This window comes from Ahaetulla prasina, chromosome 4, assembly GCF_028640845.1.
Source record: "Ahaetulla prasina isolate Xishuangbanna chromosome 4, ASM2864084v1, whole genome shotgun sequence".
NCBI lineage: Eukaryota > Metazoa > Chordata > Lepidosauria > Squamata > Colubridae > Ahaetulla > Ahaetulla prasina.
Window position 1 is genome coordinate 26,110,880 of NC_080542.1, and position 17,114 is coordinate 26,127,993.

The following is a 17,114-nucleotide window of genomic DNA, read 5'->3' on the forward strand; positions in this document are numbered from 1 at the left end:
CATATAAGATTTCAGTGCTTTTCCATAATGGAACACCTTGAGGTGAGATTGCTGACACCCTGAGTATCTGGCTATTTTTTCACATAAATATTTTGAGATGCTGGGGATTGGAAAAGTCAAGTCTAAAGATGCTGATTTCCAAAGTCAAGCTTAAAGATGCAAGAGTACAATCTTTGATTCAAAGCAAACTTGCTCCAGTTGCTAATCACCGCATCAGCAAAATGTGAACAGGTTAGGTAGACAGCATAAGATGATATAGTACGGGGATGTCAAACTCAAGGCCCACAGGGCTGGTCTGGAAATAGCAAGTCCAGAGTGCTGCAGGCAGCCTTCAAGGCCCAAAACAGGGCCTCCAGAGTGCTCCAGGAGGCCATCCCTGACTAAGGTTATAGAAGGGAGGAAAAGTAAAATATTTTACCTTCCAGGCTTCTGCTACTATAGCCTATGTCAATAATTTATAGTTCTAGACTTCCTATGGAGTCAGTTTCTTGATCTGGACTCTCTCTAAGATGATCAAGTAAGTATTAAAAAAACAAAATCTCAGAAATGTATGCCTCTCTATTTTTATAAGTTTATAAAACTATGTCACTGGAGTTGCAGTCCCATGTCACGCCCTCCATGGCTACACCCACCCCACACCCGGCCCTCCAAGGTCAAACCCAATCCTGATGTGGCCCTCAATGAAATTGAGTTTGATACCCCTTGTACAGTACCTCCATGCATTTGGTGAAAAGGAAAACCAGATGGAAGCTTCTATCGAGCTACTTAAATAAGAAATAATACGATACTGCTGGCGGCAGCAGTTTGAATGATAGCTAACTTCATGGGGTTATTCATCTATCAAAATTTATTTGGAGCCTGGCTTCTGTGGTTCAAATATGTAGCTCCTGTGCCCACAAAATGAAAGCATTATCAGCATTTAATGCTGCACTTTGCAAAAGAATTTTAATTTTACTCTGAGATGTTGAGGACCCACCTTTGAAAATCACTAGGTTAGAGAATAGACACCCATACTGTCCGCCTCCCTGAAAATAAATCTAAAAAATCTAGCTCTCAAAAAATCAAATACAGGTAGTCCTTGGCTTACAAGGACCATTCAAAGTTATAACAGCACTGAAAAAAGTCACTTATGACCATTTTCCACACTTTTGACCATTGCAATATCCCCATGGTCATGTGATCAAAATTCAGACACTTGGCAATTGACTCTTATTTGTGACAGTCTGAGACCTTCTGACAAGTGAAGTCTATGGGGAAGCCAGATTTGCTTAACAACTGTGTTACTAACTTAACACCTGCAATGATTCACGTAACAACTATGGCAAGAAAAGTCATAAAAAGGAGCAAAATTCACTTAACAAATGTTTCACTTAGCCACTGAAATTTTGGGCTCAGTTGTGGTCAGAAGTCAAAGACTACCTATATTCATTCCCATCAACTGGAGCTATTGCTAAGAGAAAAAATACTTGAAATACTCTTTTGAAGAATAATAAAAATTGAAACATAACACAAGTCTGTAAATTGTATTATTTATTGTGAACTGAACCCGAGACCTTCATTTAAATCAAGATACCATAATGCTTCAGGACATCTGTGTATTTAGAAATCTTGCTCTCCACATTTTTCTCTGCTTGCTTTCGGAGTTTCTAAAAAGGAGAAAGAAAAAGAGGGATTCAGTACAGCAGAGAAGTATTAGCAGGCAGGCAAGCGCTAAATGGTAGAAATCCAATGCTGGGAAATTAATTATACAACTTGCTTAGGCAAACTGTCAGGGAAATCGGTTACAGAATGGTTCAGATTCCCTTTATAATTTCCTTGTTTACCACCCGCTGGATAATTAGTAGTTTCCCTTGGTAAAAAATCTAAAGTTATTGCTCTTCCCCTTCATTTTTAATTTACATGTCCTGGGACTTTCAAGCATAACCATTTCTCCCCTCAGCCTTTGATATACAAGATTTGGAGTGGGGAAAGCAGAAAGCCATCTCTCAGCAACCCTCAATCTTTGGAGCACCAGGGACCGGTTCTGTGGAGAGATTTTGCCATGATCAGGAGGAGCGTGGTTTCATGTGCTGCCTACATCCCGCAGATGCGGCTTCACTTGTTTGTGTGGGCCGGTTTCTGGCATGCCACGGATCACGGTTGGCCTAGAACAGGGATTCAAACTTGCATCATCATGGAGGCATCACGTGAAGTATCAGGACTGTTTTTCCCTTTGCTAAACCAAGCGGGGATGAAGCCATCATGTGATGTATCCAGCCCGTAGGCCGCGAGTTTGACACCCCTAGTCTAGAACACCCTTGACTACAATTATAAGCTAAGGTTAACTCACCATAAGCTGTTTCTTCTTGGTATAATGAACCTTGGCCTTCTCTTTGCGCTTCTCTTCAAGAGTGGCTGTGATGGCCTGGTACTTCCACCCAACCTCATGGGCAAGGCGACCCAAATAAGCAAACTGCATGGAAGTAAAAAGCAGCATTTTACAACCAGTCCCAGCATCCAATTTTACACCTTCTATTCTTGCTAAATTTCATTTTCCCAGATATTCCCATTAATGCTATTCCTACTGCTCCACACCCACCCAAACCGCACAGACAACTCAGCATAGCCCTGTTATTCCTTTAGCAGAGTCCTTCCCAATCTCTTGAGGTTGTGCTGGATCTCAATGGATTGGATCTCCAACTAGCATGGCTACCTCAGCTGAATCAGAATTCTTGTTCTCCATCAGCCAGACTAGCTAACCCAGAAAGCCGACTCCCTCAAAATTTCATAGAATGTATGACAAAAGGCAGGTCTCAGATGGTAGTGCATGAAATGTTGTCTCATGGTCTTAAAACTCGAACTATGGTGGAATGTCATCATCACAGACCTACATAAATCAGTATCCTTAACAAATGTAGTAGATATACTATCCCTCAGTTAGCTAGAAAGGCCAAGATTCCCAATCAGCACCAATCTAACAGTATTTATTTATTATTTATTTATTATTTAGATTTTTATACCGCCCTTCTCCCGAAGGACTCAGGGCGGTGTACAGCCAGAATAAAACAGTACAATATACAAATTAAGACAAAAATTAAAATAACATATTCAATAAATGGCCGAAAATTTAAAACCGTCAAATTTGACCCATAAAATTCATAAAAAATGTGGTATAGAGCAGAACGAGGGAAATTTGGTAAAGCAAATTAGAAATCAGTCTCAGGAGCATATAAAGAGATTGTATAATGTGTTACTTGAAATAGATTCTGAAAGGGACTTGGTAAAGGACTGTATGATAAAGTGGGCACAAAATTTTCAGGAGCCAATATTATTGGAAACGTGGGAAAGAATTTGGGTTAGAAATGTTAAATTCACGCAGGCACAGAATCTGAGGGAAAATTTTTATAAAATGTTTTATAGATGGCATCTAGATCCTAAAAAATTATCGTGTATGTATCCAGAAATGCAAGCAAAATGTTGGAGATGTAATTGTGATGACGCTACATATTTTCACATTTGGTGGACTTGTAAGGTCATAAAAGGCCTTTTGGATAAAAATTTGGTGGATTTTACAAAATGTTCTGAAAAAGAAGATAAAGTTCCTGCCGCAATTTTTCTTGTTGGGAATTATTACGGATTGTACAGTAATTGAGACTAAATTGATTTTAAATCTAATAACTGCAGCAAGATTACTAATAGGACAATATTGGAAGAAAAAAGAAGTACCAACAATACAAGAATGGATATTGAAAGTTGCCAATTTGGCTGAGATGGCGAAGATATCAGCCTTTTTGAAAGACAATACGCAAGAAAGATACTTAAAGGAATGGAAAAAATGGATTGACTATATTCAACGTAGATATCAGACTAAGAGTTATCAGACTGTTTTTGAATGATTATGATGTATTATTTTTGATAGCTTTTGGGGGAAGTTAGGAATTGATGATTGTAGGGGTATAATTAAGTTGGGACGAAAATTTTTTAGCATATGTTTGTTTTACTTTTAACTATACCTTGTGCTCGTTCCGGAAGTCGGGGGAGGGGTTGCGAAGGGAAGGGGAGGAGGGGGGAAAGGGAAATAAAAAATTTTGTAAAACTTTTTGAATTAAAAAAAAAAAAAATTCATAAAAATACCCCAATTAAAATTCTTAAATTCAAAAAGTTTAAAAATTAAGCCAGTCCCACTTGAATAAACAAGTGCGTTTTCAATTCACGGCGAAAGGTCTGAAGGTCAGGTAATTGACGCAAACCAGGGGGAAGTTCGTTCGAGAGGGTAGGTGCTCCAACAGAGAAGGCCCTTCCCCTGGGGGCCGCCAGCCGACATTGCTTGGCGGACGGCACCCTGAGAAGATCCTCTCTGTGTGAGCATACCAGTCGGTGGGAGGCATAAGGTAACAGCAGGCGGTCCCGTAAGTACCCGGGCCCTAAGCCATGGAGCGCTTTAAAGGTGGTAACCAACACCTTGAAGCGCACCCAAAAGACCACAGGTAGCCAGTGCAGACTGCGCAGGAGCGGTGTTACACGGGAGCAACGTGTGGCTCCCTCAATCACCCGCGCAGCTGCATTCTGAACTAACTGAAGCCTCCGAGTGCACTTCAGGGGTAGCCCCATGTAGACAGCATTGCAATAATCCAGACGAGAAGTGACAAGAGCGTGAGTGACCATGCATAAGTATCCCGGTCAAGGAAGGAGCGCAACTGGTGAACCAGGCGGACCTGGTAAAAAGCTCTCCTGGAGACGGCTGCCAAATGGTCTTCAAAAGACAGCCGTCCATCCAGGAGAACGCCCAAGTTGCGCACCCTTTCTGTAGGGGCCAATGACTCGCCCCCAACAGTCAGCTGCGGTTGCAGCTGACTGTACCGGGGTGCCGGCATCCACAGCCACTCCGTCTTGGAGGGATTGAGCTTGAGTCTGTTTCTCCCCATCCAGACCCGTACGGCTTCCAGGCACCGGAATAGCACTTCGACAGCTTTGTTGGGGTGGCCTGGGGTGGAAAAGTACAGCTGCGTATCGTCAGCGTACAGCTGGTAACTCACCCCAAAGCCACTGATGACCTCGCCCAACGGCTTCATACAGATGTTGAACAGGAGAGGCGAGAGAATCGACCCCTGCGGCACCCCACAAGTAAGGCGCCTCGCGGTCGATCTCTGCCCCCGTCAACACCGTCTGCGACCGGTCAGAGAGATAGGAGAACCACCGATAAACGGTGCCTCCCACTCCCAAACTCTCCAACCGGATAGCAGGATACCATGGTCGATGGTATCAAAAGCCGCTGAGAGAGAATCAGGGCAGAGGAACAACCCCTATCCCTGGCCCTCCAGAGGTCATCCACCAACGCGACCAAAGCCGTCTCCGTACTGTATCTGGGCCGAAAGCCGGACTGGAACGGGTCTAGACAGACAGTTTCATCCAGGTACTGGGGAAGCTGCCATGCCACCACACTCTCTACAACCTTCGCCACAAAGCGAAGGTTGGAGACTGGACGATAATTTCCAAAAATAGCTGGGTCCAGGGAAGGCTTCTTGAGGAGGGGTCTCACCACCGCCTCTTTCAAGGCGGCGGGGAAAACCCCCTCCAACAATGAAGCATTGATAATCCCCCGGAGCCAGCCTCGTGTCACCTCCTGAGTGTCCAGCACCAACCAGGAGGGACATGGATCCAGTAAACATGTGGCGGCGTGTAACCTCCCCAGTAGCCTGTCCACGTCCTCGAGAGCTACAGAACCAAACTCATCCCAAACAACTTCGACAAGACACGTCTCCGTCATCTCACCTGGATCATCACAATTTTGGTCCAACCATCCCGGAGCTGAGCGATTTTATCGTATAGATAACCACTAAACTCCTCGGCACGTCCCTGCAAGGGGTCATCCCGCCCCTCCTGATGTAGGAGAGAGCGGGTCACCCGAAACAGGGCGGCCGGGTGGGTATCTGCGACGCAATGAGGTGGAAACGTAGGAACGTTTCGCCTCCCTCAGTGCCACTAGGTAGGTCTTCGAAAAAGACCTAACTAGTGTCCGATCAGCCTCGGAATGGCTGGACCTTCAGGTACTCTCTAGGCGTCTTCTCCGGCGTTTCATCTCTCTCAGCTCCTCAGAAAACCAAGGAGCCAATTGAGATCTGCGCCGGGTCAGAGGCCGCGAAGGCACGACATGGTCCAAAGCCCCAGCTGCGGCCTGTTCCCAGGCCGCAACTAGTTCTTCGGTTGTGCCGTGGGTAAGATCCTCAGGGAACGGCCCAAGCTCCGTCACGAACCTCTCGGGGTCCATCAGGCACCTGGGATGGAACCAACGCATTGGTTCCGTTTCCCTGCGGTGGTGAGCGGCGGTCTGAAAGTCTAGGCGGAGGAGAAAATGTGGGTGATGCTGTGGGAGAAAATGCCGTAACAGCCTCTATTATTATAAGAGCCATGGTGGTGCAGTGATCAGAATGAACTATTGCAGGCTGACTCTGCCCACAGCCAGGAGGTCAATCCTGACCGGCTCAAGGTTGACTCAGCCTACCCTCCTTCCCAAGTTGGTAAAATGAGGACCTAAACTGCTGGGGGCAATATGCTGACTCTGTAAACCACTTAAGAGGGGGCTGTAAAGCACTATGAAATGGTATATAAATGCTATTACTACATTTTCTGGCTGAAAACTGATCTGGATGGACATCCAGGAATGTCAACTTTCTTGCCTGATACCATCTAAGCAACGATGGGTTTCCAAGCCCTCAGATCACCTTTTCTTATCTCAATTCTTTTAGCCAAAGAAAAGGAGTTCTGAAAACATATTTGCACACTTAACATAGGAATCGAGGGGTCTTTCTGAATTTAGAATTTAATGGCAACGGATTGTCAAGCAAAGAAATAATGTACTGAATTCCTACTATTAATTCTTAAAAATAACTAAGATTACCTTGCGTGTGGGTTTAAGGCGGACCACTTTCAGAGCAGCTGGAACAACCATTCTCTTGCGCTGCAGGAGAAAATATGCTGTTAGCAATACTTGCACAATGAAAGCAGCTCTGAGCAATGCTGGGATGTTCAGATCTGCCTCAGTCTTAAAGAGTTCTTTTCTCACATCTCAAGTCAAACAATGTAGGTAAAAAAGAATAACATCACTGACAGAATAGGAGGCCAAGGAGTCAAGGTAATTTCTCTTGTACACCAGGAAGTTACCTTATCATAAGGTGGAGGGATGCCATCAAAAACCTTCAGCCTCTCTAAAGCAGCCTGACCACGTTTGGTTTTGTGAGGGAGCATTCCTAGTGGAGCAAGGGGGAAAAATGGGAAAAGCGTATAGGGTTAGCAGAAACCCTCTAATCTCTTAGAACATATAAGCAAACATAAGCGAAAGTAACCTGGATTAGAATTACTTTACCCCACCCCAAATTCAACAGTCTTCGCTAGTCTGGACCCTTCAAGTGCTTTGAACTACAACTGTTGTAACTGCCAGACACAGGGGCACTGATCATAATTTGGAAATGCTAACCTTGTTCAAAATGCACTCACAAAAATGCATATGTGGACTCCCACTAAGTACCAAATTACATATTCCTCAAACGTGTGCAGATATTTTGAAAAACTATTTTAATCTTTTTTAGGGGATCACTTCTGTTTTCAAGGTGAAAATAACACTCACCGCGAACTGTTCTCCAGAAGATTCGACTGGGAGCACGGAAATGATATGGGCCACGGGATGGGTTGGTGTTCATACGCTTGCGGAGGAAAGCAAGGTATTTCACTAGAAGAATAAAAAAACGGAGAAAAGGGTTTACACCAGATCAGAAAGATTAGTGTGAGCTGAACCTCATAGATGACACAGCTCACTGACATACTTAGTTCCTAAATGGAGGAATCAAATTTCCATACTGACAAACTAAATCACCTACTATAATTATGAGGAGTCACCTTCAGAATACAGGAACTTCCCAGTTTCCCAAGAAAGCTGTCAGGTTCATGTGTAAATGACAGATGTATGGACTTTGGAATCTCCTCTTTAAGACTCTTTATTAAACTTATTAATATGGCAATGTGTGCATCCAGATAACTCCTTTGCAAGCTGCACTGATTGCCAATTGGCCTCCAGGTAGAATTCACTGGTTAGTGATGAAAAAGCCTTCCCTGGCAGTTACCTGTGGGACAGTTCTCTCTCTCTCTAGTTATATCTATTCATCTTCTTAGCTCTAGTACAGTAGGAATGCTCCCAGTCCCCTTGTTAAAATTACATCATTTTATGGAGTCTCGGAAATATACTTCTCCTGTTGCTGCACCTGAACTGTAGTGCTCGAACCACTTTTTCCCTAAAATCTGCATGGATCAAGCCTGTTGTCATCTAGAAAAGCCTTTTAAAAACATGGCTCTTTCACGAGGCCCTGGCTGAGATTGTTTATATGAATGGAATTAATGAATAAATTTTCCCTACAGCGTGTCTCATCCCAAGCAACTGGGTGCCACAATGCCTTAAATTCAACAAGAAAGGAAGTGGTACCGGCACTTCAGGGTCTATGCATATCGTATGGATGGTTACAGAGCAAAAAAGGCTGTAAGAATAGGCTGGTGGTCTCAGATGGTAGTGCATGTAGAGTTGTCTCATGGCCATGACACTCGAATTAAAGGTGGTAAGGCATCATCACAGACCACTTCTCATACAGACACCATTCTTGATATTTATTGCATCGCATTCTTACTTTCTGCCATCTGTTCTTATCTAGTCTTTTTTTTTTGTGCACAATGGAGAAATTATTATTTAAAAGCATCCAAATCTTGATGCAATGTACCTATGCCAAACTAACATGTCAGTCAAAGCTCCCCAAGAGTTTGGAAGGACAGCCTCCAATATTACCCACCCATACATTTTTCTCAAGCTTCTCTGCAGTGAAAAGACATTAATAAAGCACCAACCTATACAGCTTATACAGTTCAACAGTGCAAAATGATTAGAATTCTGCCACAAAGTTTTAAGATGAACTACTGACACTTCTACATGTTGCCCCCTAGCTGTGTTGCCAAGTATTAATTAAAATGCAAGGGAGGAAGGAAAGAAAGGAGGGAGGCAGCCTCCATATGCAAAGCTTGCCAATATGATTATACTACATTTTCTGGAAGAACAAATGACCAATAACAATTTGTCCTTTCCCAAAGGCGTATTCATTTATTTTGTTCTTTTTCCCTTGGAGCCTCAGGGACTTTAAATATTTACTCCAAGCCTTTGAAACCGCTACTACTAGGTCTCAAGATTGTAGAGTCTTGCCACTTTTATGCCAAAGCAAAACTAGCTTTAAGGAAAACGTGATTATTCTAGATCTTGGGTCACTGTTTTAAAGAAACACATGCTTTAACATTACAACTGGCCCTAATTGCCAAAGCTGAGTAATTTGCTTTCCTAGTTTTTGGGTAGCTTGGAAAAATTGTCTTCCCCAAATTATTTTGACATGTTTTACTTACATTTGTTGCGGTAGAAGTTGCCCGATATGTTAATCCCTTCACATCGCACAACCACAACTTTGCGCCCTGAAGGAAAAGGAAAGTAAGTTTAGAGTATGTCCTTTGACATGGAATACAGATTGGACATAAATGTTTCCAAGAGTGATGTCTAGTATGTTACAAATTGTAAGCTTGTATCCTCAGAAGTCTACCATCTCACATTTTTATTGCTCTTTTTAATCTACAGATGAATAAATTACAGTAGTTCATGTAAGAATGGATGGTAAAACTTAGCTAAACTTGAGCTTAAACATAGAATTGGGTTGAACTGGCTAGTACAGACACCACCATAAAATCCCAAGTCTGAAGGGCAAATTGGAAAACCGAAAGGGTACCCTGGAAGAAAATAAGGACAAATTTCTTCCATATAGCTTCAAGAAAATGTATGGACGGCTCCAGTGACGTCACCGCTCCTGCTGGGTGCTCTAACAGAACACTCCGTGTTAGAAGATTGTAAAAGTCAGTGAAACAGAAAAAAATCACTGTTCACTGAGCTTAGCATACCCTCTGGGAAAAAGGGGGTTATGCAGAGTTGTGGAAAAGTGGCAGGTCTGACAGGGGGTTTGCTCTTAAGAGCGAATTTTCCTGGATTTATGATCCCACCGAATTCCACTCCCTCCAACTTCAAACACGCTCCTGTTTTTTATCAGGAAAAAGGAGTAGGAGAGTCGCTTCTGCTCAAAAGGACTTATTAAATTGATTGATTTTCTAAGCAGACGGGAATTTCACAAGCGCTCGATCTTTGATGTAGAATCGTAGAATCAGCACGGCAAGTACCGACTCCCTTTTTGAAACCTGAAACCTTTCTTTGTCTTTGATTAATTGACTTTTAAAATGGCGTCTGAAAGTGAAAGTAAAATTTTTTAGTACGATAAAGTAGCGTTATTTGTGGATTGTTACAAACGGAGTTTTTTTATACTGAAAGGAGGGAAGGAAAGTTATTAAGTTTAAATTCCTGATTCTTTTGAAGACAGAATGGCAGCTAAACCTTTAAAGCCTTCTGGAAGAAGGGGATCTGAACCAAGTCTTGAGGATATATTGAAAGTACAATTAAAACTTTCTGAAGATAGGCAAAAAGAGATGATGGAGAATTTTAATGCAAAAATAAGAGAAGATATTCTCATGGCAGTTCAAGGACTGAGTAAAAAAATTGAGGGATTGGAAGAGGAGATGCAACAGATCTCTCAGTCAAATAAGCATTTAGAAGACAAAATGAAAGGTGTTGAGAAAAAAGTGGATCAAAATGAAGATCAGGTTGTGATATTACAATATAAACTTATGGAAGGAGCTCTTAGAATCCGTGGTATGCAAGAAGAGCGAGGAGAAGACTTAAGAAAAATTATATCAGAAGCATTGGCTGAATTTATTGAAGTGGAACCCCAAGAGGTAGCTTACCAAATTGATAAAATATATAGAGTTAACTCCTGGATTGCAAGACAGAGAAAGCTTCCTCGGGACATTGTGGTTTATTTTGTGAAAAGGACTATGAGAAATCAGATTCTGCAAGTTTCATATCAGACAACTTTAAAAATTGGAGAACAGGAGCTGAAGGTGCTGAAAGAGATTCCTTCAAAGATGTTAAGAGATAGGAAGGAATTTGTTTTTTTTACACAAGAACTTAAAAAACATCAGATTCAATTCAGATGGGAGGTGCCAGTTGGATTGAAAGTATTCTATCAAGGAAGGAGATATAGAATTGACACTGTTTTAAAGGCAAAGGATTTTCTTTCTACAGTTTTGAAAGTCGAAATAGAAGTGATAGAAAAACTTCAACAGATTCAAGAAGGCGTGGTGATCCAAGAGCCTTCATTGCTGCCAGTATTAGAGGAACCACAAGAGCAAAGGAACGAGACAGGGATGTCCCTTATCACCATTATTGTTTGTTTTGACTCTGGAACCATTATTAGATAAAATACGAGAATTAACGAAAATAGAGGGAATTAAGATTAGACAATATGAGTATAAAGTTAGAGCTTTTGCAGATGATGTAGTGGTTACGTTAACAAATCCTATAAATTCAAGTAGATTTTTGTTGGAAGAAATTGATAAATATGGAAAGGTATCAGGATTTAAAATAAATCAGAATAAAACAAAAGTGATAATTAAAAATATGTCTATACAACAGAAACAAAAACTAGAGGAAATGACAGGATTTGAGATAGTAAAAAAGGTTAAATACTTAGGGGTTTATATTAGCTCATCGAACAAGAAACTTTATAAGAATAATTATGACTTGCTATGGCAAAAAGTTCAGAATGATATGAGTGTCTGGAAGAAATTGCAGTTATCCCTATTGGGAAGGATTGCGGCTATTAAAATGAATGTGTTACCTAGATTTTTGTTTCTGTTCCAGATGATACCAATAATTAAAAAGGATAAAAATTTGGAAGATTGGCAGATTGGGATTAACAAATTTATATGGCAGGGTAAAAGGCGAGGTTAAAATGAAAATAATACAGGACTCACGGGAAAGAGGTGGTTTAAGAATGCCTAACTTTAAACTATATTATGAAGCAGTAGCCCTTTCAGTAATAAGTGACTGGTTTAACTTAACAGAGGAAAGAATTTTGAATATAGAAGGTTATGACTTGTTATATGGATGGCATGCGATTTATTTTATGAAAAAAGTGGATAGGGCTTTTAAGAATCATGTGTTGAGAAGTGCTCTTTATGGTCTGGAAAAATATTCCTATAAATTAGATTACAAGATTCCTATATGGGCGAGCCCTAGACATGCAATAAAGAATATAAATATAGAACAGAAACAGGAAATGATTACTTATAAAGAACTTTTGTATGCTGAAGGAGGTAGATTGCAATTAAAATCATTACAGGTATTAAATGAAGAAGGGAGGAATTATACTTGGTTTCAATATGGGCAAATAAGTGCTAGATGGAAAGAAGATCAAAAAATTGGTATAATGCAAAGGGAGGAAAATTTAATAAAGCAAATTAGAAATCAGACCCAGGAGCATATAAAGAGATTGTATAATGTGTTGCTTGAAATAGATTCGGAAAAGGATTTGGTAAAGGATTGTATGATAAAATGGGCACAGAATATTCAGGAACCAATAATGTTGGAAACATGGGAGAAAATTTGGGTTAGAAATGTTAAGTTTACACAAGCACAGAATTTAAGGGAAAATTTTTACAAGATGTTTTATAGATGGCACTTAGATCCCAAAAAATTATCACGTATGTATCCTAATATCCAAGCGAAATGTTGGAGGTGTGATTGTGATGACACTACATATTTTCATATTTGGTGGACTTGCAAGAAAATTAAGGCCTTTTGGATAAGAATTTGGTGGATTATTCAAAATGTACTGAAGAAGAAGATAAAGTTCCTGCCACAATTTTTCCTTTTGGGAATTATAACGGATTGTACAGGGATTGAGACTAAACTGATTCTGAATTTAATAACAGCAGCAAGACTGTTGATTGGACAATACTGGAAGAAAGAAGAGGTACCTACAATAGAAGAATGGATACTGAAAGTCATTAATTTGGCTGAGATGGCTAAAATCTCAGCTTTTTTAAAAGACAATATGCAGGAAAGATATTTAATTGAATGGAAAAAATGGATTGATTATCTACAAAACAGATATCAGATTAAGAAATATCAGATTGCCTTTGAATAATTAGAAAGTTATTTTATGTAATGGGGAGGGGGTTGGGAGATGAAAAGCTTTGGATGTGGTTATTTGGATTGGAAGGGAAAATTTTATTCTATGTTTGGTTTATGTATAACAATACCTTGTGATTGACCCGGGAAGCCGGGGGGGGGGGGGGGTTTGGGAGGGAGGGGGGAAAAAAGGGGGAAAAATGGTTTTGTTTTTTAAAACTCTTTCAATAAAAAAAAAGAAAGAAAGAAAATGTATGGACAACTCCACAAAGTTTCCAGGAACTGACCTTATGATTAAAGATACTTTTAAGTTCCAGTAAAACTACCTGGTAGTATAGAAAACTGCACACTTAATGATTAGCCAGGGACTTATCAGACTAAAAATCTAAATTAATAGAAAAATTATAATATGCTTCAAAATGCACCCTATTTTAAGACCAAAGACTTTAAGGAAGTAGAATCCTACACACCTAGAGTAGGCAAAAGAGTATGAACTTTTCTAGGTGAAGACGTCTGTCAAAATACCAAAATTATGTTTAAATTTTTTTTCCCTTTAGTTATTCTCAAGAAAAAATTACAAATAATCTCTGAATTTGCTTCAATATTTGCAAGATTCAAATATCAAGAAGCATCTCCATATATTGTTAGTAAAGTCCTTGTCTTGCCTCATCCTCGCCAAGATAAAATATGCCCTCCGTAAATTGGGATGAGCGACACAATTTTCCCCTACACAGATCAAACCTTACCCAGCAACACTTGCTTAGCCACAATGGCTGAAAGGCGACCCAGCAAATGGCCACGTCCATCGATCACCAATACCTGGAAAAGAGAAGCTTTTAAGTGGTACTTATTGACATATATAAAGGAATATATGTAGGATCTAAATAAATGCTCTACTCAAACCAGTGATTTAAATAATCTAGCAATTATGAAAATGTGGGGAGAAAAATTATTACATAGCTCAAGACATGATGGGAATGAAAAAACAGTGTTTCCCAAATCCAAAAAACATCACAGCCTCTACTTAGCAAGACTATCACTATCCAGCAGCATTATCCCCCTGCTTCACAGCACGGGAATTTGGCTTCAGTTTTCCAAAAGTATACAGCATCTCTCACAGCTTTAACACTTTCATACAAAACTAAGCTCTGTGGTTTTTTGTTTTTTGGCAGTTTTCCGCGTTCACCTTTCTTTCTCATTCATATTACCTTTCTACCTAGCTATCACAACTGAGCAATTCTGTAATAGACTCAGGTATGTACAATCATCCACTTAGTAGAAAATAAAGCTATAGCTATGCATAAAAAAAAACAGTTTACTGGTATTCAGCAGGTGGGACACACTCAGCAGGCATACAACTTTAAGCCCCAATTGAAACTGCAAAAAACAAGACAGGAGAGGAATAATACTGTTGAGAGTTAAAAAGCCTCTGATCTCCCCCCCCCCACTTTTAGCAACTTTCATACAATGAGGTCAGAGCCTTTTGTTCTGGAGAATAAAATCATCTTCTCACAGCACATCTGGATTTCATCGATTTGTTCTTGCTTCCTCACCCCAGCTCGTGGAAACTACAAATTATTCTTCTGACACTAGAAAGCAGTTTTCCCGTTTCTAATATCTTTCCCGATAAATTCAATTAAAAAGCATCATAATCTCTCTCCCCCACTCCAAGCTGGATGGCGGTGTGGAGAAATCCTGACTGATGCCCCTAAGCGTACCATTAACCCAAGCCTCTCTTGTCGTCTTCAGAAGGAAACGACACGTGTCTACGCCGGTCAAGCAGCTAACATTTGGCCTTCTTTAAATACCAAATCAGGCCAAATCGGGGAGGGAATTTACCGTTTGCCATGAAGGAAACAAACGTAGTAAATGCTGCAGGGCGGGAGTTTAATTCATCTACAGCCACGCTCACTCCCATCCGTTCCCTCTCCCCGTCCAGGCCAAGATCGTCTCCACGTGATTCCTCTCCCTTCTATCCCGACAATCGCCGGGAAACCGGCAGGAGATTAAAAGGGACGCCGTTCAAGCCCTATTGCCCACCCATCTGCCCCGCTCCCCCCGCAAATAAAACAAAAAAAGAGCTCAACAGCCCGCACCTTCGGCTCCGTCATGGCGCCTCTTCAGCAGCCGCAGGGAAAAAGACTCTGCCTGTTCACATCCACGGGGTTGCCTTCTCCGGCCGATTAAAGAAATGTTAAGAACTACAGGGGCGGATATGACGTGATATGACGTAGATATGACAGAGGTGCGAAGTCGGTACTGCCGGTAAAGATAACAGCCTACTTCCGTCAGGAGTCTGGAAATGGTGCCGCTCTATAATTTTTTTCTTCTCTTTGGTGAACGTATTCTTCCTAGGCAGTTGAAATTTCCGTTGGAAGATTTAAATTCAAAACTTGACAGGAAATAGTACAGGAATAAGGTAGACTCTTTGGGCGGTAAAGGACAGATCGGAAGAGAGCTCGAACTCAGGGTGGAAGTAGTATCCTGCCATGTTAGGAAAGGTCTTTCAATTATTTGTTATATTTATATTCCGCTTTTCCTTTGGAAGTTCAAGCCGACCTACATAGTTTGGGACCTAATACATATGTTTCACAAATACAACACAAAGATGAGCAGCAGTTGAAGCGTTGGATCCACGATTGGATCATAGTCTCAAAGGTGTTTTTTCAGAAGGCAACTGGACATTCATGTTTTTTTCTTTGAAGACATTTCGCTTCTCTTCCAAAAAGCTTCTTCAGCTCTGACTGCATGGTGGGGATTAGAAAGATTTATATTCCTTGCAGACAGCTGGTCATTTGCATTCTTTTTAGAGAGTCATTGAGGCCACTTGGAGGTTTATCTGTGACCTCGGGGTCACCTGAGGATGAGAAAGCAAAATGTCTTCAAAGCAAAACCAAGAAGTTTTCATATCCAATGATCTAAGTGCCAAAGCCCACTGCAACTACATCACAAAAAAGGCTTTAAGAGTTATAAACCTAATCTTACATAGCTTCTTCTCCAGAAACACTACACTGCTAACCAGAGCTTATAAAACATTTGCTAGACCAATTCTTGAATACAGTTCATCTGTCTGGAACCCATACCACATTTCTGACATCAATACAATTGAACGTGTCCAGAAATATTTTACAAGAAGAGTTCTCCACTCCTCTGAATACAACAAAATACTTCATGCCACCAAACTTGAAATCCTGCGTTTAGAAAACTTAGAACTCCGCCGCCATTGCTGCTTGTTGCATGCACCGGCTGCGCAAGCGCACACTGTTTATTTCATTTATTTATCAGCGGCAAGTTGGGTGTATGCTTGTGCAATCAGCGCATAGAACAAGGTGGCATATTCAAGGAGAGCAACTCCAATAACTTTTGGACGCTTGCCTTTCCTGGCAGCCAGCTGCTGGAGGAAAGTAAATATATGCCACGTGGTGAAGGAAGAGTGGGCGGCGGCTCCGGGACAAGGCTGGTGTCAGGAAATGGTGCATTCCCCGACCTGGTTGAGGAGGCAGCGAGCAGGGGGTGACTCCGGGGCCTCAGGGAATGGGGCAGCCCTGGGCCCTGGGCCCTGACCAAAGGCGAAGGGCGAGCAGATGGCGAGTGGGCAGTGAGTGGGAGAGAAAGGCCAGAGTGGGGAATGGTGCATTCCCCGACCCGGTTGAGGCAGGTAGCGGCTCCGGGGCCTCCGGGAATGGCACATTTTTAAATTTATTTTTAATTTATTTATTTATTTTATTACTCTTACTATTTTTGTTGTTGTTGTTAGTTGCGAAGTCGTGTCCAACCCATCGCAACCCCATGGACAACATTCCTCCAGGCCTTCCTGTCCTCTACCATCCTCTGGAGTCCATTTAAACTCATGCCTACTGCTTCAGTGACTCCATCCAGCCACCTCGTTCTCTGTCGTCCCCTTCTTTTGTCCTCAATCTTTCCCAGCATTAGGCTCTTCTCCAGTGAGTCCTTCTTTCTCATTAGGTGGCCAAAGTATTTCAGTTTCATCTTCAAGATCTGGCCTTCTAAAGAGCATTCAGGGTTGATCTCCTCTAGAACT

At 41.4% G+C, this 17,114-nt stretch overlaps 1 protein-coding gene and 3 non-coding genes across 4 annotated transcripts; all 4 read right to left on the bottom strand.

The window, feature by feature from the left end:
- Positions 1-1,515: 1,515 nt before the first annotated feature.
- On the bottom strand, positions 1,516-15,253 carry RPL13A (ribosomal protein L13a). Its single transcript, XM_058180636.1, has 8 exons — positions 15,169-15,253; positions 13,819-13,891; positions 9,409-9,474; positions 7,604-7,705; positions 7,141-7,226; positions 6,878-6,937; positions 2,330-2,452; positions 1,516-1,646 (listed from the first exon to the last, which is right to left on the bottom strand). Exons 1-8 carry the CDS (start codon positions 15,181-15,183, stop codon positions 1,560-1,562), a joined length of 612 nt encoding a protein of 203 aa, XP_058036619.1. The 5' UTR covers positions 15,184-15,253; the 3' UTR covers positions 1,516-1,559.
- On the bottom strand, positions 2,787-2,869 carry LOC131199002 (small nucleolar RNA Z195/SNORD33/SNORD32 family). The gene has a single exon (XR_009155240.1). It is a non-coding gene; the product is annotated as a small nucleolar RNA Z195/SNORD33/SNORD32 family (small nucleolar RNA).
- On the bottom strand, positions 7,010-7,091 carry LOC131199003 (small nucleolar RNA SNORD34). Its single transcript, XR_009155241.1, has one exon. It is a non-coding gene; the product is annotated as a small nucleolar RNA SNORD34 (small nucleolar RNA).
- Positions 8,521-8,604, bottom strand: LOC131199001 (small nucleolar RNA Z195/SNORD33/SNORD32 family). The gene has a single exon (XR_009155239.1). It is a non-coding gene; the product is annotated as a small nucleolar RNA Z195/SNORD33/SNORD32 family (small nucleolar RNA).
- Positions 15,254-17,114: the final 1,861 nt, after the last annotated feature.